The sequence below is a fragment of the Melopsittacus undulatus genome, chromosome 11, assembly GCF_012275295.1.
Source record: "Melopsittacus undulatus isolate bMelUnd1 chromosome 11, bMelUnd1.mat.Z, whole genome shotgun sequence".
NCBI lineage: Eukaryota > Metazoa > Chordata > Aves > Psittaciformes > Psittaculidae > Melopsittacus > Melopsittacus undulatus.
Genome location: NC_047537.1, coordinates 4380131 through 4403193, shown reverse-complemented (window position 1 = coordinate 4403193; position 23063 = coordinate 4380131). Strand labels below are relative to the sequence as shown.

The 23063-nt window shown below is 51.3% G+C and overlaps 2 protein-coding genes across 3 annotated transcripts in view; one reads left to right on the top strand and one right to left on the bottom strand.

Moving 5' to 3' along the window:
• The first annotated feature begins 1673 nt into the window (after window positions 1-1673).
• BARHL1 (BarH like homeobox 1) lies at window positions 1674-6719 on the top strand. Its single transcript, XM_034067885.1, has 3 exons — window positions 1674-2124; window positions 4926-5148; window positions 6425-6719. The coding sequence occupies exons 1-3, from the start codon at window positions 1674-1676 to the stop codon at window positions 6717-6719; spliced, it is 969 nt and encodes a 322-aa protein (XP_033923776.1).
• Window positions 6720-12549: 5830 nt separating this feature from the next.
• The window catches only part of DDX31 (DEAD-box helicase 31), a 48807-nt gene continuing 38293 nt past the window's right edge, over window positions 12550-23063 (bottom strand). For both annotated transcript variants that reach the window (XM_034067357.1, XM_034067358.1), the window contains exon 20: window positions 12550-12986. In XM_034067357.1, the coding sequence (XP_033923248.1) occupies window positions 12839-12986 (148 nt within the window). In that variant the 3' untranslated portion in view covers window positions 12550-12838. The remainder of the gene's footprint in view (window positions 12987-23063) is intronic.

Genomic DNA, 23063 nt, shown 5'->3' with positions numbered 1-23063 from the left:
GACATCTTCCTCATCTCCACGGGAAGGGTCTACCCGCAGGAAAAGCCCCTAAATGAACCCACGAGGAAGCAGGAGCCGCTGTGACCGGGAGAAGGTGGGAGTCCAGACGGAGAAACCAGCAGCAAAACCCCGCGACGTGACGGGAGAGAGGAAACTTGGTGTCTGCGGGAGAAGCGGGCAGGGAACGGGCAGGAACGGGCAGGAACGGGCAGGGAACGGGCAGGGAACGGGCAGGGAACGGGCAGGGGGGGCCGGGGCCACCGGGGGTTGTTTAAAACGGGGTGCACGTCAGGAAGAATTCGCCCTGAGCGCGGTCCCTTCCCAGCTGCACCGGTCGGCACCGCCGCTTGGCGCTGGGAGGGCAGGAGGAGCGGCCCCGGCTCCGGGAGGCGATGCCCGGTCCCGGCTGTCCGCACTCGAGGAGCATCCTGATTCCTCGCAACGGGTTTCGAGGGGATTCAACGAAATTGGCAGCTCCGAGGCTCATCGCGGGCTGGGAGCAGCCGGCTCCGCTCTGGGGCTGGGGGGGGGTTCGGTGCTTTCCCTTTGCTTTATTCCTTTAAATATTTTTTTTATATTTATTTTTAAAATTTTATTTTAACGCCCAGAAAAACTTTCCCTGCTCGGGAGGGAGCCTCAGACCGGCTGATTGCGGGGGGCGGCGAGCAGAGCGCAGCAACCCTTTGATAACCTCCCCTCTCTACCCCACATCTCCCCCCCCGGATTCCCTCCGCCGCTAATCATCCCATTACGAGCCCCATCAGCGGAATAATGACAGCAAAAGAGGGCGGAAACCGCCCGGAAAGCGCGGGGACCAGGGCAGCAATTAATTCCCGTTAATGAACCTGCAAGGTGTCGCCGCCGGGGAGTGACACCCCCAAACACCCGGCGGCCAATGGGCGCGTTCTCCTGGGGGGGGCCGGGGTCCCCCCGCTAACGGGGCAAAGCGCTTGGGGGTTCCTCCCCCTGCCCCCCCCGCCCCCCGGGAGCCGTTCCTGCCGCTGTCCGAGGTGCTGATGGCACCGCCGGCCCCGCGGTGACTCCGGTTCCCCCCCCTCGGGTGCTGTCCGAGGTGCTGGCGAGAAGGGGGGAGCGCGGCGGCCCGACGGCTGGCCACCCCCTCCGCCCTCCCCTCGCCCTTCCCCATCGATTTCTGGATCATTAAGCGGTTAAGGCGCTGCGAAGCATCACTATCGATCGCTGCCTCCCCACCTCCGGCTGGGAGCCCCCAGGCTGCCCCCCAGCCCCGCGCCGCCGCGGCCCCGGGCGAGGGTGGGGTGGCCGGGTAAGGGGCCGGGGCCCCGGGTGAGGTTGGGGTCCGTCCCCTCTCACCCCACCCCCTTCGCGGCCAAAGTTTGACTCTGCCTTCCTCTCCCCCCTTCTTCTGTCTGTCTGTCTGTGAGTGCAGCTGGGAGCGATGCTGAAGACGGAGCAGCCCTGGATCTAACGCTCGGCGCCTCGGAGAGCCTTGCAGCAATTGTGGCCCGGATCCCAGGCTGAACTTTGCGCTTTTATTTTTCTTTTTACCCTTTTTAAATTATTTTTTTCCTTTTTTTTTAATTTTTTCAATTTTTTTATTTTCCCTCCTGTTATTGTTAACTATCGTTACCAAACCGCTTCCGCCGCACCCTCCCTGCCAATGCCCGTGTGAGCGCCGGCACCTCGCTGGGGCCATGGAGGGCTCCACCGGGTTTGGGATCGATTCCATCCTCTCCCACCGAGCCAGCAGCCCGGCCGTGCCCAAGGGGGACCCGCTGGTGGGCGACGGCCGGTCCCCGCTAGAGCTGAGCCCCCGCTCGGAGGGCAGCAGCGGGTGCCCCTCGCCCCGCTCGCCGGGCCGCGAGTGCCTGGAGGCGGCGGTGCCGCGGCAGGGCCTGGATGCGCTCCTCCAGCCGGGGCAGGTCTCGGCCCCCTCCCAGTCCCGGACCGTCACCTCCTCCTTCCTCATCCGAGACATCCTGGCTGACTGCAAGCCCCTGGCCGCCTGCGCTCCTTACTCCAGCACCAATGGACCTCACGGAGGGCAGGAGCCGCCGGGCAGGATCCCAACCAAGCCCTGCGAGGACTTTCGGGAGAAAATGGACAAAAACACCAGCAGCTCCTCCTCGGACTCGGAGTACAAAGGTAAGAGCCGCGCACTCCGCCGGGCTCTGTACGGCGGCCTCTACCTGAAGCCTCCGGCGGCACCAGAGCTTCCCGGTGCGCCGGGAGCTCACTGCGGAGCCGCCTCGGCGAGCGCCGGTGATGGGGAATGGAGGCACCGGTCGCCTCCGAAACGATCGCGGTGTCGGCACCAACTTGGGCAAACTTGGGGGTTGATCCGGTGGAAGGGGCTGGAGCGATCGGCACTGGGGTAAACGCGCCCGGAGGATGCGCCCGGCGGCTTTCCGCCGGGAAGATCCGGTTGTTCCGTTCCTTCTCGCGGGGAAAGAGGAGAAGCGGGGACGGAATTCTGATGGGAAAGGAAAAAAAAAGGGAAAGAAAACAATAATAAAATAATCGCGTTTTTTTCCGGGTATTTCCCCTCTCGAGGAGAAACCAAGAACAAACTCGGCGGGGTTTGATTCGATTTGTGTTATTTACATTATTATTCTGAGATGGTTTAAAACCGAGCACGACAGACAGAGAGCCCCGGGCCGCATCCACGGCTGCTGCTCCTCCCGGACCGAGGGCTCGGGCTTCCAGGGCCCTTGCGGCCCTTTACCGGACACGAGAACAGCGCAGAGTGGGTTGGGGTCGGTCCTCGCTCCCCTCTCGCCCCCAGCACCACTGCAGAAACTTTCACTCGGGAAAAGAGTTTCCCGAGTGCTTGGGAGGGGAAGGAGCGGGTCCCCATCGGGGCACACAGGGGAGGTGATGGCACCTTGCGGGACCGCTGGATCTGCGGGATGCCCATAGGAAATTGGCAGGATGGGCCGAGCCCCGTCCCGGCTGCAAACGCACCCGGGAGAAGGCTGGGATCGGCCCCGCCGCTTTGCAGGGCCAGGGTTGAGAACAGCCGCGGTTCCCACCTTGGCCGTTGTTTTCGCCTCCTGAATCCCCTCCCCGAATTCCTTCAGCTTTTCTCTCCTTCTGCCAAATCGCAGAGAGGAGAAGGAAGAGAGGGAGAAGAACCGTGGGGTCCCCGGGTCCCCCTGAGCCGGCAGAGCCCGGACTGGGGCGTCCAGTTTGAGATGGGGACCCGTACTTCTCGGATCCTCTCCTGCCCGTGACGGGGCAGCCACGGCCCCGGTGAAAAGACCTCTTAAATGGGGAAAAAACATTCCTTAAATAGGGGGAAAAAAAACACCCCTTAAATGGGGGAAAAACACAGTTAAAATGAGGGAGGGGGGGAAATGCCCTTAAATGGGGAGAAACATCGTTTAAAACAAGGGAAAAACATACCTTATATGGTGGGAAAAAAACCACACCTTTAAATGGGGGTGAAACGACACACTTTAAATGGGGCAAAACAACATCTTAAATGTGGAGGAAACCACAGTTTAAATGAGGGTAAAACCGCCTCGTAGACGAGGGTAAAAACACCCTTTAGTGGGGCAGCCGGTGAAGGGCCCCACTCCCGCACAGTCCTTTTTTTGCTGCTTTGGAAATCGCTGTTCCTGGGGCAAATCGCCCCCGATTTACCCTGCAAAGGGGCTGCGGGGCTGGGCCTAACCCGCGGCAGCAGCGGCAGGATTTGATCCGTGCCGAAACGATAAAGTAATATCTATATAATTACACATAAAATCATCATTTTCGCCAGGGCCGGGGGGGTTGATGCGGGGCGGCCACAGCTCAGCCCTGCGGCAGCAGGAAGTTTCCCGGAGCCCCCGGGGGGCCGGGGCCGGGTCCCGCTTTCCTCCGCTGCGAGCTCCGCACAAACTTTCGGGCCTTTCCCGGGGGGAACGGGACCGGGACCCCCCCCCCCAGCCCCGCTCCGGATGCCGCTTTCCTCGGGAACCGAAGCCGGTCTCCGAGCTCAGCCCGAGCTCTGCCCGCTCGGCAGTTCTGGTTGAGGGGTTCCGCTCCCCGGTGGCTCAATTAACCGGATTATTGTCTTCCTACAGAGAGAAACGAGCCCGGCCCCGCCACCGGCGGATTTAACATCAACCCTGTAAAAACCCCAACCGCTGGTGATTCGTACAACCCGAGCCCGTTCGCTCCATCCTCCCCTCCAGGAGCGTGGGCACTGCGAGCACAAAGAGGGCTTTATTATTGCCCCTTCTTTTTGTTTCTGCTCGGAAATTTCCCCTTCCCCTACTAAGGTTTCGCTGCGTAAACTGCCGCTCCGCTCCGCCGGTGCCCATGCACCGATCGCGGTAACGAACCGCAGCCGGCCCGCCTCAATCCGCGTTTTTAACGGTGAATAACAGCCCGGGCGCAGGCTTGCGGAGCTTCTTCCTCCGTATTTCGTTGTGAGACAGGGAGAAGGGAGGTTTGCTCCGGGCCCCGGCAGCATCCCCCGGGGAGCGGCAGCACCAGGAAGCTTCCCCTCCAAAAATGGGGGCTCCTGATTTTCATTTTGGGTAGGTTTTGGTTTGGGTTTGAAATAAACAATAAAAGGGAAAAAATGAGGGAAAAAAAGAAGAAAAAGAAATTTTAAAAAAGAGAGAAAAGGGAAAGGACAACAAAATACAACAATAACACCCAAGCATCGAGAAAGCTGTTGGGTTTGGGGATACACCCCGAGGGTGCTGCCCCGTGGGAAACGAGGGGAGCAGGGCCCTGGGTAGGAGCGCGGCCGGGCCGGGGCTCCCCCCATCACCCTGGGACGGGGAAAGGCCGAGCCCGGCTCGGGAACCCCGTGGGCAGCCGGGATTAACATTGACAAACGTGCTCTGAGCCCGGCTCCTCCGCCTCAGGGCTGCAGTGGGGACCCCTCTTCTGAGGGTATTTCTCTTCCCTTCCTGCCCTGACCTGGCCTCTCTTCCTCCCCCTCGGCTCAGTGAAAGAAGAAGGGGACCGAGAGATCTCCAGCTCCCGGGACAGCCCCCCGGTGCGGCTGAAAAAGCCGCGCAAAGCCCGCACCGCCTTCACCGACCATCAGCTGGCCCAGCTGGAGCGCAGCTTCGAGCGGCAGAAGTACCTGAGCGTGCAGGACAGGATGGAGCTGGCCGCCTCCCTCAACCTCACCGACACGCAGGTGAAAACCTGGTACCAGAACAGAAGGTAATGAAGCACCGTTCCCTCCTGCTCACAGCGATGGGGTCACATCCTGCTCCCCTTCCCCGGCCCCGCATCCCCAAACCAGGCAGGGCAACCGCAATCACCCCGTGGGACGTCCCAACAGAGGTGCTTTGTGTCGTCCTCCCCCCCCACTTTTATCCCAAAACAAGGAGGGAACCGACGCCGAGGAGGGGCAGGTTTGGGGGTACAATCCGTGCCCCCAGCCCCGACAAGGCGGGGAAGCAGAACCGGGCTTTCCAGCCAAACACAACAGCATAACACATCGGCCCATTAATTATAGATACCAATTACTGCTTTGGGCATCAATAATTAACACTCTTTACAGTAATTACACAATTATTATTATGATGAACAATTTACTGGTGGAAACAGGTTTAGTGCTTCAGCGCCAAATCTGTGGCAGGGCTGGAAGTGAGGGACGGCTTCGGTGGATTTATCCGGACATCTCCAGCCCCATCACTGCCACCTCCGCAAAAGGAAGAACCCCGGTCTGCACACACACCCCCCCCGCCCGGACCCTCCCTCACCCCGGGTTTTAGCACACGCCAAACCTCTTCCCCCATTTCCAGCCCCGCTTCACCACCGGCAAAGATCCACGAGTAATCAACACGTTGGGGGTTCCTTCATATGTACATACAGACCCATATACATCTATATGGCACAAACGAATACCCCCGAAACACTGCCCGACGCGTGTCCCCCGCCGGTCTCCCGCAGCCGCCAGGCCCGGCACTGGTAGCCCCGGCCCGGGTCGGCGGTCCCGGAGCCCCGGCCGGTGGAGCGGAGCTGCCGGGGCCTCGGGCTGGAGCACCGCGGCAGCATCAGCATCAGGGGGTACCGCTGGGGGATCCCGCGGGTCCGTAATCTGTAATCTGGAATTCAGAGCCCCGGAAGGGACTCAAATGATGCTCGCGATTTGTATCGCAGGGGGTTGCACCCCGACATCGCATCCCCAGCGGGCTGCGGCTCCAGTGCCTCCGGAGGCTCTTTGGGCGCTCACGCTGGGCTGGCGCGGCGGGGACAGCAGCGAGAGGAGCCCCTCGCTTCGTTAAAGGGGGCTATGTCCCCTCACAGTGAACTGGTCCCATCCATCGCACCCAATTGCATCCATTCCCATCCCATCCCTGCCGTCCAGGGGGGACTGGCCAGGGAACCAGCGGCGGGGAGAGGGATGCACAAGGAAAGGGGGGTCTGCAAAGGGTAAAAGCAGCTTTTGGAGCATCCTTCTTGACCCCTTCTCTCGACTTGTTCCCCCCAGGACCAAGTGGAAAAGGCAGACGGCGGTGGGCCTGGAGCTGCTGGCCGAGGCTGGCAACTACTCTGCTCTCCAGAGGATGTTCCCCTCGCCCTACTTCTACCCGCAGAGCCTGGTCTCCAACCTGGACCCCGGCGCCGCTCTCTACCTGTACCGCGGACCCAGCGCTCCGCCCCCGGCCCTACAGAGACCCTTGGTGCCCCGCATCCTCATCCACGGACTGCAGGGCGGCAGCGAGCCCCCGCCGCCCCTGCCCCCGCTGCCCGGCGTCCTGCCGCGGGCAGCGCAGCCCCGGTGAGCCCCGGCCTCCCGGGCAGCCCCATCGGCACCCAACCGGGCCGGGAGGCTGGAGGGGGCCACCCAGCCTCTGGGACAGCGGGCGAGAGACAGACACCCGCTCACCCCCCAGTATACATATATATATATATATAAATGAGACCTCTCCCCCCTCCTTTTTTAAGTATATATATATATAAAGAACGCAAGAAGCAAGGACAGGTCTGGCAGGACGGAGAGCCGGAGACCTGCCCGCATCCCCGTGTGCCCCCGCCCGGAGCTGGGGCAGGGACCGGCTGCCCCGGGGGGGCTTTGCCTCTCCCCAAGGACGGTCGTGGGGACCGAGCTACCCCGTCACGGACGGCTCCGCCTCCCGCGGCTCCCCGATACCGAGGCCCCGGTCCTGCGGCAGGGAAGGGCCGGGGAAGGGAGAAGGGAACCGGTGACCGGACAGAGACTTTGGGACGTTCTTAACTAAAAATACAGACAAAAAGAAGAAGCGGGGGGGGGGGGGGGGGGGAGGGGAAGCGGCAAAATGTAAATAAATTGCGCAAAATGTATATGAATTATTTATTTGTGAACCCTGAGGGCGTATTTGTGTGATTCTTGTCAGTCTGTATCCCGGGGCCGGCCCGGCCGGGGCGGGGGATGCGGTGGGGGGGGGGGGGGTCCAGGGGCTCCGCTCCCGTTCCCCCCTTTTTTAAATGTGGAAATAAAACTTCTTTACAAACAAACGGGTTTCGGCCCTTTCTTCCCCTCCCGTTTGTTTGCTCTGGCGGAGCAGCCGCCGCAGAGGGAAAGGGGAAAGCAAAGAGGAGTTCTCCCAACCTCCCATCACGGGGAGCATCCCCTCTTGGGCTCCTGTGTCCCCCCCCGCTCCACTCCCCGGGGCCCGGCCCCAGTGCCGGCATGCGGAGCTGGGGGGCAGCGGGGAGAAGGAGAAGGACGGGGTTGCCGCTGCCGGGCGCGGGGGTAGCCGCTGCGCTGGTGCATTAATAACGCTAATCTTCAGTGGATAATTGCCTAAGTGCTTTAAATGATCGCTTTGGAAAATGGATTGTTTCCACCCTTTAAAAGTGCCGTTCACGGGGCCGCGGCCAGCGGGCCCGGCAGCTGCTCCCCGGACAGCCGGGCAGCGGCTCTCGTCCCGGGGCGCCGGCAGATGGGCGGCGGGGTCCCCCCGGCCCTCTGCAGCCGGCGGCCCGGCTGTCTGCGGGCACCCCCCCCCCCCCCGGGGCCGGGTGCCAGCCCGACGGTCCCGGCCCGGCAGCTCTGCCCCGGGTCCCCCCACCCCGGTAGCCCCGGCCCCGCCGGGAGGGTCATTGTCGGCTCGGCCAAATGCACAGCCACGCCTGGAGGGTAGAGCCCCCGGCCTTTGTGGGCAGCGCTGATCCTTTGCATGTGAATGGGGGAGTTTGGTAAATCCCCGGGCCTCGGCTGGGGCGAGGAGGAGGAGGAAGGGGGGGCGAGGGGGTCGCTCCCAGCTCGGGGTTAATGAAGTGGGAAAGGAGTCTTTCAGAGAGGCCTGCAAACAACCCCCCTCCCCGGGCAACAAACCCCCGTCCCAAATCCTACATGGATTGACTTAAACCCAGGGGATAAGTGCTTTAAATTAATCTCATTGAATAAGAATGAGGCCAAACAAAACTCTTTAAAATCATATTAAAAATCTATCAAAGGACAACTTGCAGTGGGTGTGCTTTTCATTTTGTGAGCGCAAAGGCAAGGAGCATGCAGCAACCTTCCTCCCATTTACACAGCAGGAATGTGAATCAAAGACATTCTCTAATATTTAATTGTCCTTGTAGCCGTAGCAGATTCCTCCTCTGACATTAATGAAGTACAAGGCTTCGTTACACGTTGGTAATTGCAATATTTAAATTTGCCATTTCACATCTGGAAGAAGCTGGAAACTCCCCTGGAAGAGCAGGGCTGAGCTTGTGCTGTGGCACAGTGACAGGGTCCAGTCTGTGCCATGAGGATGGTGGGAGGGAGTGGGGCAGAGCCAGAAGAGAGGGGCTTCCCAAACCTCCCCTCCAGGAAGGGGGAACAGCCACGTCTGGCTGAGAAGGAAGGACTGCAGAGGGGAAGCAAGGGCTGGAGCCATCTCCTCCAGGTAGATCTCAAAGCAGAGTCAGGCAAGGCAAGCTCAGAATGAATCAGTTTAGGGAACACACCACAGGCTGCAGGCTCTCGTCAGAGAGCACCGCGCTTGCCACACGAACAGCATCTTCTGCAGGAGGATCTCAGCAGCCTCACAAGCTGCTGAAGGCCCAGCCTCACCTCCAGCTTGTGTGCAGGGACCGAGATGGGATCCCACTGTCCAACATCAGAACCCACCTACAGCAGTCCCTGACCAGGCTGGAAACCCTACTCTGGATTTCTAGAGGTTGCTGCCAAGCAGGTGTTATCCTGGCAAGTCCTCGGGGTGGGACAGGCTGTGCTGACCTCAGGTGAGGCAGTGTAAATGGCAGAGATGAGGAGCACTGATCCCATTCAGGAAACCTTTGGAGTATTGCACCAGCTCCTCTCCACCAGTTTCTCTTGGGGCTCAGAGACTCCAACAGACAGGCTGCTGGTGGTTGGTTTCAACCCCGGGCTCTGAATCCAAGACACAAACAGGTCAGTGCAGCGGGTTTGTCAGGACCGAGCACAGCCCTGGCTCTCAAGCCCCTTGTGGGCTTTTACCCAGCTTGAGGGCCACCTTCCTCTCCTCCTGACACAGCTTTAATCAGGACCATCACCCTCAGACCAGAGAGAGAACAGAAGCTGCTCCACTGAGCCTCACACACAAATGCAATGCCACCAGCATGACTGTGTCTAGCAGAGCTATTTCATGGTTTCATCTGAACACCAAGCAAAATTAACCCAGGATGGAAAGGTGTGAACAGTTGGAGCTTTCCCTGCCCTCTCCCCAGGCTTATGGAGAAAATAAGTTGTGGACAGGGAGCTCTGTTGCTTTCTATGCTGCTTAGTTATGAGTGTTTCTGCGCAGTGAGTACCAGCACTAAGGTGTACTGTGCTTGACCTAGGCACAGAAAGTGGGTGTTCAACTGTGACCTTTGTTCCAAGGGGACCTCCTTCCTTTTTCCTATCCCAAAGCCCTGAAGTGCAAACTCAAGACGTTCCAGCTGCAGAGCAGGGGAGGACGCAGGCTCCCATTGCTGGCAAAGGACAGCTGAGGAAAGGGGCAAGAGCATCTCCTGGGAGCAGCAGGACTCCAGGTGTGAGAGCAGGGAGTGGAGGAGCAGTGGGAAGGCAAACCCGGACCGAGTCCAGGTCTGACTCACAGGCAGCTTTATATAAAGCTCCACAGTGCCATCATTTCCAGACTGAACACACACAATTCAAGCTGCAGGGCAGCAGGGCCCCAGTCACTCACCACAATCAAGCCTGACCAAAGCCAACAGAGGTGCATTGCACACTGCCAAGAGCCCCTCTCCATACCCATACAAGCCACGTAGGCAGCTCCCACCCAGCCAAGACTCCTGCAAAACACACCACATACCTCAGAGCAAGAGGGAATAAACTTAGGAGTGGTTCAGGGCGACATCCACCTGCTCCATGCCAGGGGAGCCCATTGTGACTCCCAGCAGCTTGTCCAGGATTCAGATGCTTGGAGGACCTGGCTCCTACAGTGGCCAGTGGAGCTCTGCAGCTTGGCCATCCCTGCTCCAGGGCAGGTACCACCTCATGTCCTGCCCTGCCGATAAGGTGCTTTGAGTACAGACCTATCAGGTTCTACCTGAATTGAGTGCTGCACCAGGACAAAGCCAGTGCAGAGCCAAGCAAGAGCAACCAAAGTGTAAACGAGGGCAGACCTTGGTTCCTGCTGACCCAGATACAATTCAAACACATTTTGCTTGTTGGCCTTCAAGCTTATTAAGAGCACACTCGTCTTAACTTCAGGTGCCTGTGTATCCCTTCTAACACCTTCTCCTTCTTGTTTAACAATCCCCTCTTCCTTTCCCTAATCCCACAAGTAATCCAGCACTACTTGCTAAAAGATGGTGAAGCTGGAGGAAAAAGGCATTATGTTTTTTTAATCACACTATTTATCATAACCATTTGTAATGTTACATTCCCAGTTCACACAGATGGCAATAAGATTTCCTGACATCTCACTCATCTGCTGTTGGCCTTTATTCCTACAATTATGAATTTGCCAACAGTCCCTATTAATTTATATGTGGTAGTCAGGAGAAGGTCATGTATTTTCTTCTCACGCACAAGCTCAGTTCTTCCCAAACTTATACTCTCTGCGTCACTCTCTCTGAGTCATTTTCATCCTCACAAGGTTTCTGTTTAAGCTGACATTTGCCTTAAACCCAATTGCTCTTCCAAACAGTACTCACAACAGAATCAGGTTGGCTTTGTTGTTATTTTATCTTAATCTAGTAAATGCCGGTAACTTCATTATCTCTGTAAAACCATAGTTAATTTTATCCTGGTCTCTTTATGACATCTTCCTGAAATGTGAAGTAAAAGCAGCATATTTGGTAACTGCCTGGGAGGAAAAAAAATCATTTTGGTTCTCAAAGTTACATTCATTTCAGAAATTAAATACTTTGGGGAAATTGCTTCCCTCCTACAATGCTTACTATGACTCATTATAGCCCTGAGCAAATGCCCTCAATTCTGTAGTCGCAAAGTGAGCATCATTTTCATCTGGTTATACTCCTTTTTCAGTACTTTTTTCCTTCTTGCATTTGAAATTGCCACTGGATTTTAGCACTTTCTGGTCCTGCACTAAGCAATGTGCCTGGCTTGGGTCATGGATGGGCTGCTCTTCATCGCTTTCCTCGAGGAAGATGCACACAGGTAGCAGAAAGTTTTGCACTGTTTTCAAGTGTGTACTGCTTGGAGCTTGTGTTATAGGGGGTGCTGGATGAAGCACAGTGAGGCAGATGGGGAGAGGGAGGTGGGTGCTCACTTGCCAGTCCTGGGGGAGGTTGTAAGTCTCCAGCAGGCCTTGGGGAGCACTCACTGTCCCCCGTGCCCCATCTCAAGGGGAGCTTTGTCACCAACTCCACTAGAGCTCAGGTTCCATTTGGCATGCTGGGCAATGGTGCATGAGTGCTGGTCTCAACACCTTTAGGCCATATTGCATCTCTTTTCTCAGTAATCCCAATTGTCCAATAAACAAGAACAAGAAAAAAGGCAGATGTGAAAAGCAAGGAGTGAAATCCATAGCTTGGAATGTACTCAGTATCAGCCTAGCCAAAGCACAGAGAACCCAGAAAGTTGGGGTTACTACTGGCAAGTGTTAGCAAGAGCCTGTAAAGGCTTTAATGTTCAGAGGCAAGACATTTCATATGTACTCTGTGTTATACAATTAGGTGAGACCACATTCTGCAAGCAAAGAGAAGTCTGGAGATCATTAGATGCCATGCTGGCTCCTTCCCACATGATGCGCGCTCCCAAACTCAGGAGTTTTGACATGAAGTTTTGTGCCCATGAGCTCTGCCCCAAAGGGACCTTGTGTCACTGCACTGAAGAGAGCTCTCCACAGTCCTACCACTTGCAGTGAAATTGGGGAGACTCTTTACAGGTGCCAAAATCTGACTAACGATCAGTGTCCAGGGATAGACAGTGCACAAAGGGCAGGAGAGAGGGTGGCAGCAACATGGCTATGTGACCCAAGACAGGAACAGAAGTGACACCATGTATAATGACAGGGGAAAGGGCAGCCTCCTCTTAAACTTGGTCCTGGAACCCCCTCTGCCACTACTTTTTATTTGGTTAAAAATGAGCAAGCAAACAGATTATGGAGTATTTCTACAGCTCTTTTAAACAGGAAAGTGTCTCCTATCCGAGTACACATCTCACTTTCATGTTATAGACACAGCACATTTTTCTGAAAAACATATTTAACCTTTTTTATTCTTCTTGCAAAAATCCACCTTAGAAACGTGGTACATCTCTATGAAGCCACATTCAACTGCAGCAGTGCAACAGGACATGCCTGGATTAGATTCCATTTGGACCTATGGAATGAAAGGGAGGCGGCCAAGAACACCAAGATCCCTCCCATATTTGCCTGATAAATTGAAGCACTCCTGTGCTGATTTGGCAGGTCACCCTGACCCCCAGCAGAGGCACTCAAGCAGGTTTTGCATCCAGCCACTAGAAGGTCCCGACTTATGTTGGAATCTGCTGGTTGCCAGGTTTTCTCTGGTTTTTCTTCTTCTTGACCTTGGATACACCCGTGTCCATCCCACTGGAATATTCAGATCTCAAGATCTCAGCAAGGCAATGTTTGCCACGGGTCTTCTTGAGAAGGTCAGACCTGGGCAGAGGGAAGATAAGAGGAATTAGATTTCCTTCTCTCTGAAATGCTGCTAGGTGGGTTACTTGTTTTACAGCCCTGGAAAGTGACATTTGTGCATTAGCAGAAGAACAGCTTCCTTTTCTTGAGGCTTGATTTGAAATTCTGTCTCATGCAAAATTAGATATTGTTGTGACAGGTTTTCACAAAGGTGGCAAAATATCATGCCGTTTTTAAAAGCAAGCCTTTGTTCTGTACAAATGCTCTTGCAGGGGCGGTGGGGAGCAGGAGGAAGGTTGTGTGCTGAAGGCTGACGGATTAGGTGACACAGCACTTTGAAAATTAGAATAATAATAATATAAAACCCCCTAACAGCCTTAAGACACTGAGCAATGGAAACGTTTTATAAACAGAACTGATTCCCAAAGCTTGAAAACACAAAACCTCCACACAAACAAGCAAAAAAAAGTCTGGAGTCTAAACCCAACAGACTTTTCTTGCAGTGTCCTGCAGACATCACATGCACCTTACAGCCTCCCTCTCCAGAGACCAGCTTTTGCAAAGGTAGCTGCATTCTGCCCAGCCACTAAACTCCAGCATGGATCTCCCTGTAGCCCTAAACTGCCAGCTATAAATATAAAAACCTGCTCAGCATTTTTCCACTGCAAGTTCTGCCCCTGCTCTATAACCTTGGCCAAATCTCACTCTCAGTGCTGCTATCACTCTCACTCATTTAAGCTGCAGGACCTATCATTCCCTACCATGTTCCCATAGTGCTGGGCAGGAGTATCCACGGCTCTTGGTATCTGTACATCCCACTCTCCTTTTTATAATACAGACCAGTAACAAAGCCCAAAATTTTCCAAGAGTGAAAAGAAATCTAACTGTCCCTCTAAATATGAGGAAACAGAAGAGAAGCCCCCCATTCATGCCAGTGCACATTTACAACAACACACAGACTGCAGCAGTCCTGGAGGTTGACACCATATAGTACTGCTTTGCATAGTTCTTGCAGGTGTCCAGAATGGTGCTGGGGATCACAGGAGAAGGAAACATTTTTGGCTGCAGCAACAGATCAACCCATTCATTAGGCCAAGTACACAAAGAAGACAAGGGAAGCAAACTCTTGGCTATCTGGGGTATTTGCTTGCCCCCTTTCCCACAGCTTGTTTTCCATCTCTGTGTAGGTTTGATGACTGGAGTGGGTTTGGAAGGATGGATCAGAATGATAAAAAGGATGGTGTGATGATTACCACTGACAGTTTTCCCTAGAAGAGAAAGCCTCGAATACACAGGCAAGAAGACTCTGCTACCTTCCGTGTAGCTTCCATTCTCTCACTAATTAAATGTTCAAGCCAAAGGACCAGAGACCAGACATACCAGAGAAATAAGGCACACAGCTACCACCCAGCCTGAACCCACAGAAATGAGACAAAAAAGACAGAATGAACTCAAAAGCAACCATACAGCTAATGAAGCAAATGTGCTGCTGTTGGTAGAGCTGTACCTGCAGCACCTCCACAACAATGTGCCTTGTCCAACTGCCTTCCTGAATGCACAAACCCCAGCAGCACAGAGGGGTGTTTGTAGGTGGCAGGCCAAGGTGTGCCCTCAACCAGCCCAGCTCTGCTGCAAGAACTTCATAATGCAGCTGTATCCTCTGCTCAGCCCCCTCCATCACTCGATAAAGTTTCTGTTTGACACTTTCATTGTGTCTCCAAGCATTTACTACAGTAATTTGAGGGTTACCAAGCAACAGATCAGTTTACTTAACAACAGGGAACTATCTGCTGCAAAAGGACAAGTAATCCACCAGTAGCTGCCGGGCTGAGTTTCATCTCAGCAGGGAGGATGTCCAACACTTTATTATCAATCAGGTGAAATCATTGCCCAATTAGTAAATCAATACCCCCTGCTGTGCTGATCAGCTGTACACAGAGAAGCCAGGATGCAGGGAAAAGGGAGGTTTCTCCCTCTAACCAGGGCCACAGAAATCAATGGAGCTGTGCTGTGGAACCTGTGCTGATAGCTGAGGGAGGAAAAGCAGCTGTCAAGGCCCTGTGTAACCATGAGATGGAAGAACCACCAGCAACAGCAAGAGTCTGCAGTGACAGTACATCAGGAAAAATGCCCCAGGTCAGGATCCCTGGCCAGATTCTGATTCCTGTTGTAAACCTGTAAATTCCCCTCTCTGCTCAACTGGTGAAAGTCTCTGGGGCTCTGCCAAAGCAGCCAAGATAACATCAATGAGGAAAGGTGCCCTGTGGTTATGAGACAAAGCCCAAGAGAACAGAGTAAGACCTTGACACTCACCCCCTGAGCATCCTTGGGCAAGGTATTTAATCTCTTTGGCCTTTATGCTCATCTTCCCACCTCATAACCCGGGATAGCTGCATTTTCCCTGTTGCCAAAGGCTTGTGTGATGTTGATTTAAGAGTGGTGATACTATGGCAAAAGGCTTCACAGAAAGGCTGTGAATTTAAGACGCAATTGCAACACACACAGAATCCATGTTCCCATCACTGGATAAACACCCGGATTGTCAGCATCTCTTTCTGTGATCTCATGTCTAGATATCACACTGTACTGAGGCTTAATGAGAACACATCACGGTGATAATGGACAGAGAAATCCCCATCCCTTTAAATTCCTCCCTCCAAACACAGTCAGTATTTAGGTGGGAATTACAAAACAGTGCAGCTAAAGGGAACTTGCAGGGGAAAAAAAAATTCACTAATGACTGACCCATCCCAATGTGCTACAGTGCCAAGACTTCAGCAGGACTTAGAGGAGAAAGGAACGTTCAGACAGATGAGAAAATAGCTACTTTTATTAGCTGGGGGGAAATGAGACAGGAACAGAAAAGTCATAACTCAGAAAAGAAAGCAGCCCCAACATACAAGTTAGGAAGAACCGGTCCCTGAACACAAGTGATTTGACTTCCCTGTGTTACTGTCCAGCACATTGGGTGTTGAGTGCTATGACATATTGGATGCCAGGCAGAAACACCACTGGACTACTGCTCTTTTATGCCAGAATGGGGATATCAGGACTCCCATCAAAGACAGATGGGAATTGGTAAGCAGTCAAGAGCAGCCAGCAGAGATGAGTAAGCACCACCTTCTAACTTCAAGTGGGGGGCACATCACCCCTTCATTTGCAAGGCTTAACCCCAGACCAACCACTGCTTTGGGCTTTATGTTTGAGGTACAGGGCAAAAGCCATATCACTCTAAGATCTACCTGCCTCATTATCAAGGGGAGAGAAAGGTGCTTTGCACAGTGAGGAATGGAAGGCAGAAAGCCTAGTAATTGCTTGAGATGGTCTAAGAAACCTCCTCTCCTCCTAATGGAGACAGTGGAAGGAATAAAAGACCTGGGTTTACAGCTATCTGTGCACATCTGTAATTAAGCTGCAACCTCACAAAAACTGGTACTCAGAGCCTCAGCAGAGAGACAATAAGGAAACAGAGAAACTGTCCCCAAATGACTTTGTTATATTCTTAAAGTCTGGGAAAGACCAGGCCAGAGAGAAACTTTTAAAGACAATAAAGCTCTGTCCTCCTTCAGAAAACTGGAATAATTTTATTCACTCTTTAAACATGAGAAACTTGTGAATCTTGCTAAATGCATCTCTGAATGATGAAAAGGCAGGAGAGGAGCATCTGGAAGAAGGAAGAGCCAAAAACTGCCCAGGGAAGGAAAGAGAATAAAATCTTTCTTTACTTCAGTTTCCTTCTACTTCCACCTACAGAGCCACCCCCAGCACACTACTCTCCTTCCCCATCTCACTCAGGAGCCACAGTGCTGCCCAACTCAGTGAACTCAAGTGAGGCTGGTGCTGCCCAGCCTCAGAGGAAACCTGAATGATTTGGACCGGTCTCCTTCTCTGGCCACTTAACTCTTTGCTTTGCTCAGGAGTATCAGAAAAGATTCAGGGCAAAACAAGGCAAAAAACCCAAGCAGGTCAATACTTGCAGCACAGGTGATTAGCCTGAAATACTCTCTGTTGTTTCCAGCTTTGTCTTCTGCTCTCACCACAGAAGTCTCACCTAGTTTACATATAACACACCTTCAACACACTCAGTTTGTGACTTCCACACACGCTGGGTGACTGATGGCTTTGCAAGCTCTGAAGACACCATCCATTGAACTCCACAATCACTAGCAACAAGATGGTAGAGTAACTAGGACTATAATACTATGGCGAAAAAACACCCATAAGACAAGTACATTGAACTAAACTTTGAGGGTCCCACGGGCAGCTCCAAGTCACAAACATAAGAAGAAAAGCATACACAAGCTGTTATATTTCTATGTAACACCCGACTCATCCCACACACATTACCTGTAAGATTGTAAGAACTATTCGGTTTCACCAGCTGATTTCATCAGACTGAATTCCCTACAATATGCAAACCATTGTCCTGGATTTGGAGACTCTCAAACATTGGGGTGTGAAAGGACCAACTGGCAGCAGTAAAACAATGAAAGAGTATGACACCATTTTGCATTTTCACTTCAAACTTCTGTGTCTCATTGACACACCTGCTTTGTCAAGAGACTAGAATCACAAACTGATCTCCAAGCCAAAATCTCCTACATGCCAGAATAGGGGTCCACATATACGTGTGTTTTTTTAGGTATCTTTTGATGGCTTAGAAGATGCCTCTTCTAGCCTTATTACCCAAATGGTGAGCGAGGTTGTTCTCAGAGATGTCTCCTTCAACTTGGTTGGCATTGCTGTCTGTTCCTTTGTCTTGAGCTGTGTGAAATGCTGGTGCAACACAGTGCAGCAAGTACAGTGATCTTTAACCAACACACAGCATCTGTAGCAACCAAAGGCTCCCAGATTTCTCCAGCTGAGGAAGGAGGAGTATCAAGTTCTGACACACAGTCCCAGAACTCATGGTGTGTCTTTGGAGCAGACAAGAGTAGGCTGTTTCATTTATCAGGAAACATTTCAACATGGATCGCACTATCAATCTGCCTGACAGCATCTCCAACAGTTCTTTGACGCTGTGCCAGCAGCAGAGCTGGGTTACCTCTGGCCCAAGGCTGCTGCAACACCTGCTTCTTCTACTTATAGCATTGGATGAACCATCTGCAGCCAATGCAACCCTGTTTGGGTTTGGATTTTCTGTTGTTGTTTTTTTGTGGGGTGGGGGTAAGAAATTCATCAGCAGTCCTACACTGCTCTTGACAAGTCAACAGATGGCCTAGGTGCTCTGTATCAGCTCATGCAAACCCTAGCTTGAGAAGTTCAAGGAAAATTATTACCTAGTCAGAATTGAGCATCAAGTGCTGTTCCAGAACCATCAGAGCAGACTTCATACTAAGATGTACTAAACAGTAAAGCCCACCTTACCCCTGCTGAAGTGAACTGTACTTCAGCTACACATAAAGAGACAAAACCCCCTAGCTTCATTACCATCCCTTGGTCTTCACCCTGCAGGGAAAGGACAAAAGCACCTCTAGGAGGCTGGGAACCTCCCAGGATTCTTGCTTCTGTCAGGCCCTCTCCTATGCTAAAGGACAGTATATATTTCAATTAGAGAGAGCTGATCATTTTTTGGTGTGTACCAAACAGCTCAGAAGTTTTCCAGCTCCATGTGCAAGCCCTACTATTTCACTCAAAGATAGAGCAAAGGCTCTGTGCTGAAGCCATGGTGAAAGAGGACACTAATAAAAGGTATTGCTGTATGCAGGTATCAATCAGATGGATTTTACAATTACAAAACCTTATGATAGGATTTTTTTCATAACATCATGATGCAGTAAGCAGGACTCATCTGTTTCCCTGAACTGCTTTAACGAAGTCTGACAGTGGGTTACGTTTCCTTTCACAACAGCCACGGCTCTTACTCTAATTTTTGGGTCCATTTGCACTCCAGTCCATGAATACACACTCTTACCTGAGCTCCAGTCTGGCTTTCTAGAGCAGACTGCCCAAACCAAGGGAAATTCCCAGTAGGCAGAATTCCAAACTTGCATTTTGACTAATTAAGTGATATTAGGAAAGCTATAAATGGCACATAAAAACTGGCAGGGAAACTGCTTCTAATGATTATACAATTGCTGTGCAGGGAGACCCAGCTGCAGCCTTGATTCGCATGCCCTGTCAATAGAAGCATTAGTCTTTCCAAAATTGTCAGTGCCAAGGTGTTCAAAAGTGGAATCAAATATATGAGGTAAGACAGAAGGTAAGAGGCTACTAGCTTTCACCCAAAGGAGACTGCTGCCCTGCCATACAAAGGAGGACACACAGGGTTACAAGATACATTTCCCAGCAGGAGTCTAATTCCATCTGACCACTAAATGCTGAAGAAAGAATTAGTACAATAATCTCGCAGCCAAAACCTCTGCGGCATGATGATACCCATATTCAGAGCAACAGCAGTGTATTAATGATGTAAATAAATTCCTTCAAATGGAAGTATCCGTGACATGTTTTCTTCATCCCATTTTAGTTAAGGGTTGGACTTAAACTCTGAAGCATGAGGGGATTTTCCCCTTAATTTTTATACTCTCTTTTTGCACAAGCTATAGCAACTATGAACATATGTGATAGTCACATGTTTATTCAGTCTTTCTGAGCATTTCTGGCATCAGAGAAATCCCGTAGCAATGAGTTCAACAGAATCTATTGAACTTAAAGATTTATTTCTTTCTTTGTAAGGGCTTGAATTCACAAACAGAGCAAATTAAGCTGCAACTCCTCACCACAGTGAAACCCTTTGGGGACATACACCAGCCTTCCAGAGTTCAAAAGGAGAAAACAGACCATCAGTCACCACAGAATTTCATAAAACCCCACTGACCCAAAATGCAAAAGATTGAGTAGCACAGGGATGCTTAGTGGAATGGCAATAGGTCTTTGGCATCTGCATTGTGAATGAGTCAAAACCCATGTCTATCTGGCATGTCAGCTACTTCCTGTGCATGCTGCTTCTCTGCAGTGACCGAAAGACAGTTAATCCCTCAATGGAAGTGGGATCAGCTTCCTTACATCTACCCCTCAGTAAAAGCATGAGCCCAGACACTTACTAAGCTGATGTACTACTGTAACTCAATACACAGTATCTGGTTCATGCGCTCACCTCTTACCTAAATGCAGCATTTTAACTTTCAAAAAAGAAAAATCGATCTTCAGATGGGGTTTTGCAAGAACCACCAGAGCTGAGGGGACAGTTGGTTTGCACAGAGATTTAAAAAATACATGAAAATTGTACATGGGCATTCAGAAGGAGAGAGCTGCTTCCACATTTCAGCACTGAACCATCACACACCTGGCTCTCTGTCTTCCTGCCTCACCTTCCCCAAGCAGGCTCTCTAAGGAGGTGCTAAGCACAAAAGGAGACTTCAAAAGAAATGAAGAGTTTTCTTTGTCCTCTTAAGGAAACATTTAATGATTGCCTTTACCCCACTTTCAACCTGGACTGCCTGTTCTTTATTCTCTGGGCAGGTGCTGAGAGATGAGGCTTTAGTGAGCAGACTGATTAAAAACAAGTATCGGATGTCTGGAGACAATGTGTAATACGACAACCATCACTCACAGTATCACATAGGAAATATAATTAAAAAGATTGCTCTGTGACTATGCTATTATAATTTCAAGCCTTGCATTTTACAATTAAAAGCCATTTGTCTTCTAAATGGCAGGCTAAATTCTGAGCATGAAATCAAAAGCATTCCTCTGTAAGTTAACAGCACTATCTTGAATTTATGCTAGTGGAGACTGAATCTGAATCTATATTCACCTTTTCTAAACTATCCTATAAATACTAATGTATCTTCTCTCCATTTGGGGTGGTTCTTTCCAAGCACACACAGAGAAAGTTGATTAGAAACAAGGATCACAGGCAAGAACAATTGTTGCACGTCACAACTTTGGCTGTTCCTGCAGGGTCTTAACTTTCCAGATGCTCCTGGATTGGAAATCTGGTGCTTGAGCCGTGACGAACCTGTGCAAAGTCTGCCCACTTTCCCTGAGCTGCAATTATTTGATCCACGTGCAAATGAGCTTTCAAATCACTCTCAGACCATTTGTTCTAACACCTCCACATCCCCCAACCCTACACGTCCTGTGCATAAACCACCTACTGTATATAGAGCTTGTCTGTACTATAATAGGATGAAGACTTGGGGAGGAGGAACTCTGTCTAAAAGAGGTTCATAACAAGGGGAAAAGTAGCTCTAACAGAGTAGCAACATCATAGGAACAGAGAGAGGCATTGTTGCAGGCCAAGTAATCCTATGACATGCTACTGTCAGTCATAGCTTGACGCCCTGCTGGGCCAGCAAGACATCAAAGCCCACCCCATACCATCTTACATGCTCTTTATCGGCTAATCAGGCTATTCTTCCTGAAATAAAGCTCTGTTAAATCCCCTGCTCACAGGGGCATTCCCATCCTGTTGCCCATCTGCTGGTGAGGGTCAGCTGAAGCAGGAGGCAGATCAGTGGCCTGTCCCTGGTGGCTTCTCAAAGCAGGACAATGCGGTCTCCAACTTTTTCTTTTAAAATCCTTTCTCCTTCTCCCCCCCCCCCAAGATACATACATGTGTGAGAGATGTCACCAACCCAGGAACAATTATGTGGATTAGTGTGTTAATGGCTAATAGTTGCTAATGGAGTTTGCAGCAACAATTACACGTAAGGAGTCACAACTGATACTGATTAAAGAAAAAAGATTTTCCTCCTTTGAATTACTGCAGTGATTCTCCTGGCAAAGCCAGAGGTTTGTATCCTGCCACTGTGCTAGGGAAGGCAGCGAGCCCTTAATGTTGTCATCTCAAAAGGGAGGATTATCCATCCTGTGGAACCAACTCAAAGTAACTAGGATCAGATGTACTGAGCATCTTTAGTTCTGTTTCAAGCGGAGAAGAGGATTCAGGACTCTGCTCCTCCAGAAGCATCAGGGAGCCTCAAATGCCTAACACAAGAAAGGAATACTTTGAACAGCTCTGTCCACACACCAAAGAGGACAGAGCTGTAACTCTAGGTTTGCTACAGACTCTCTTGGAGAGATACCACAGGATTTTGCAGAAATGCTTTCGGAAGAACTGGATAAATCCACAGGCAGCAGTGACCAAGTTTGTAGGAGAATCATTTCTACCAACAGATCTGCCTTTTGATTTGGGCTTGTACTTACATAACTAGTCATTCATACAATTAATAACAAAATAAAACACACTGCAGTCTTCCCCTTTCTCTCAGGCACTAAGATAATGTCCTCACAGGGAGAAGAACAAGCAATCCAAGTTGCAGCTGCACATTCTGAGAGGATGGACACATTTGTCCCATTGCAAATCTGACAGCCAGGAAACCTTTGGTGAAAGTGCAGGAGAAAGGCTACAAAAGAATGGCTGTCTAGTGTAAGAAAAGGTGATAAAAAATGCCATAGGAGGCCACAGTAAAACACACATTTTGCTTCTGATGCAGTGGTATTTGTCAAGGCCGGGAAGGAAGAAACCATCTTGTGAGATAAATCAGCACTTATACAGCCTTGCCCATCACGTGCAGGACAGTCAACTTCAAATTAGAGAAGTGAAAATACTATTTTTTCTGCTATTTCCTTGATGCATCTATCATCCCATGCCCTACACCAACAGCAAGTACTTATAAGCACAACTGTATCTGTGAGAGGCTTTCCCTAGAGAGGGATGAGGACAAAGAGCTACTGTGCAGTTGATCCTGAGTCAGGGATCATAGCTCTCCATAGGACCATGCGACTGGAAGTGGGCATATGAAGGGAAAAAAATCTGTCAGTTTCTACTATGGAGGTGCTTGGCCTTGACAACAGAACTGCTGCTGGAGCTCTAGCTACCATGACCTGTGCAAGAAAGAGAATCAATATATAGGAAGTCTCATTCTTTGCTCTGGAATATTGCCTGTACCCTTCCTCATCCTTCAAGGTAGCTCTTCAGTGAAGTATAAATAAATAAAAACTAGGCTGCTCCTGCTCATAAGACTCACAGGAGATGTTATTTTTCAAGTGATCAGACAATAGAAAAGCTGCAGCAAAACCCAGGCTAGTCAGTGTAAGTGCACCTCCACACTTAGCAGCTTCCTTCAGAAAAAAGCATCTGAATTCCCA

Excerpts from the sequence above, each read along its gene's own strand:
- BARHL1 (XM_034067885.1), top strand. The coding sequence starts at position 1,674 with ATGGAGGGCTCCACCGGGTTTGGGATCGATTCCATCCTCTCCCACCGA. Across the intron at positions 2,125-4,925 it reads CTCGGACTCGGAGTACAAAG|TGAAAGAAGAAGGGGACCGA; the intron begins GTAAGAGCCGCG and ends CCCTCGGCTCAG. Across the intron at positions 5,149-6,424 it reads ACCTGGTACCAGAACAGAAG|GACCAAGTGGAAAAGGCAGA; the intron begins GTAATGAAGCAC and ends TGTTCCCCCCAG.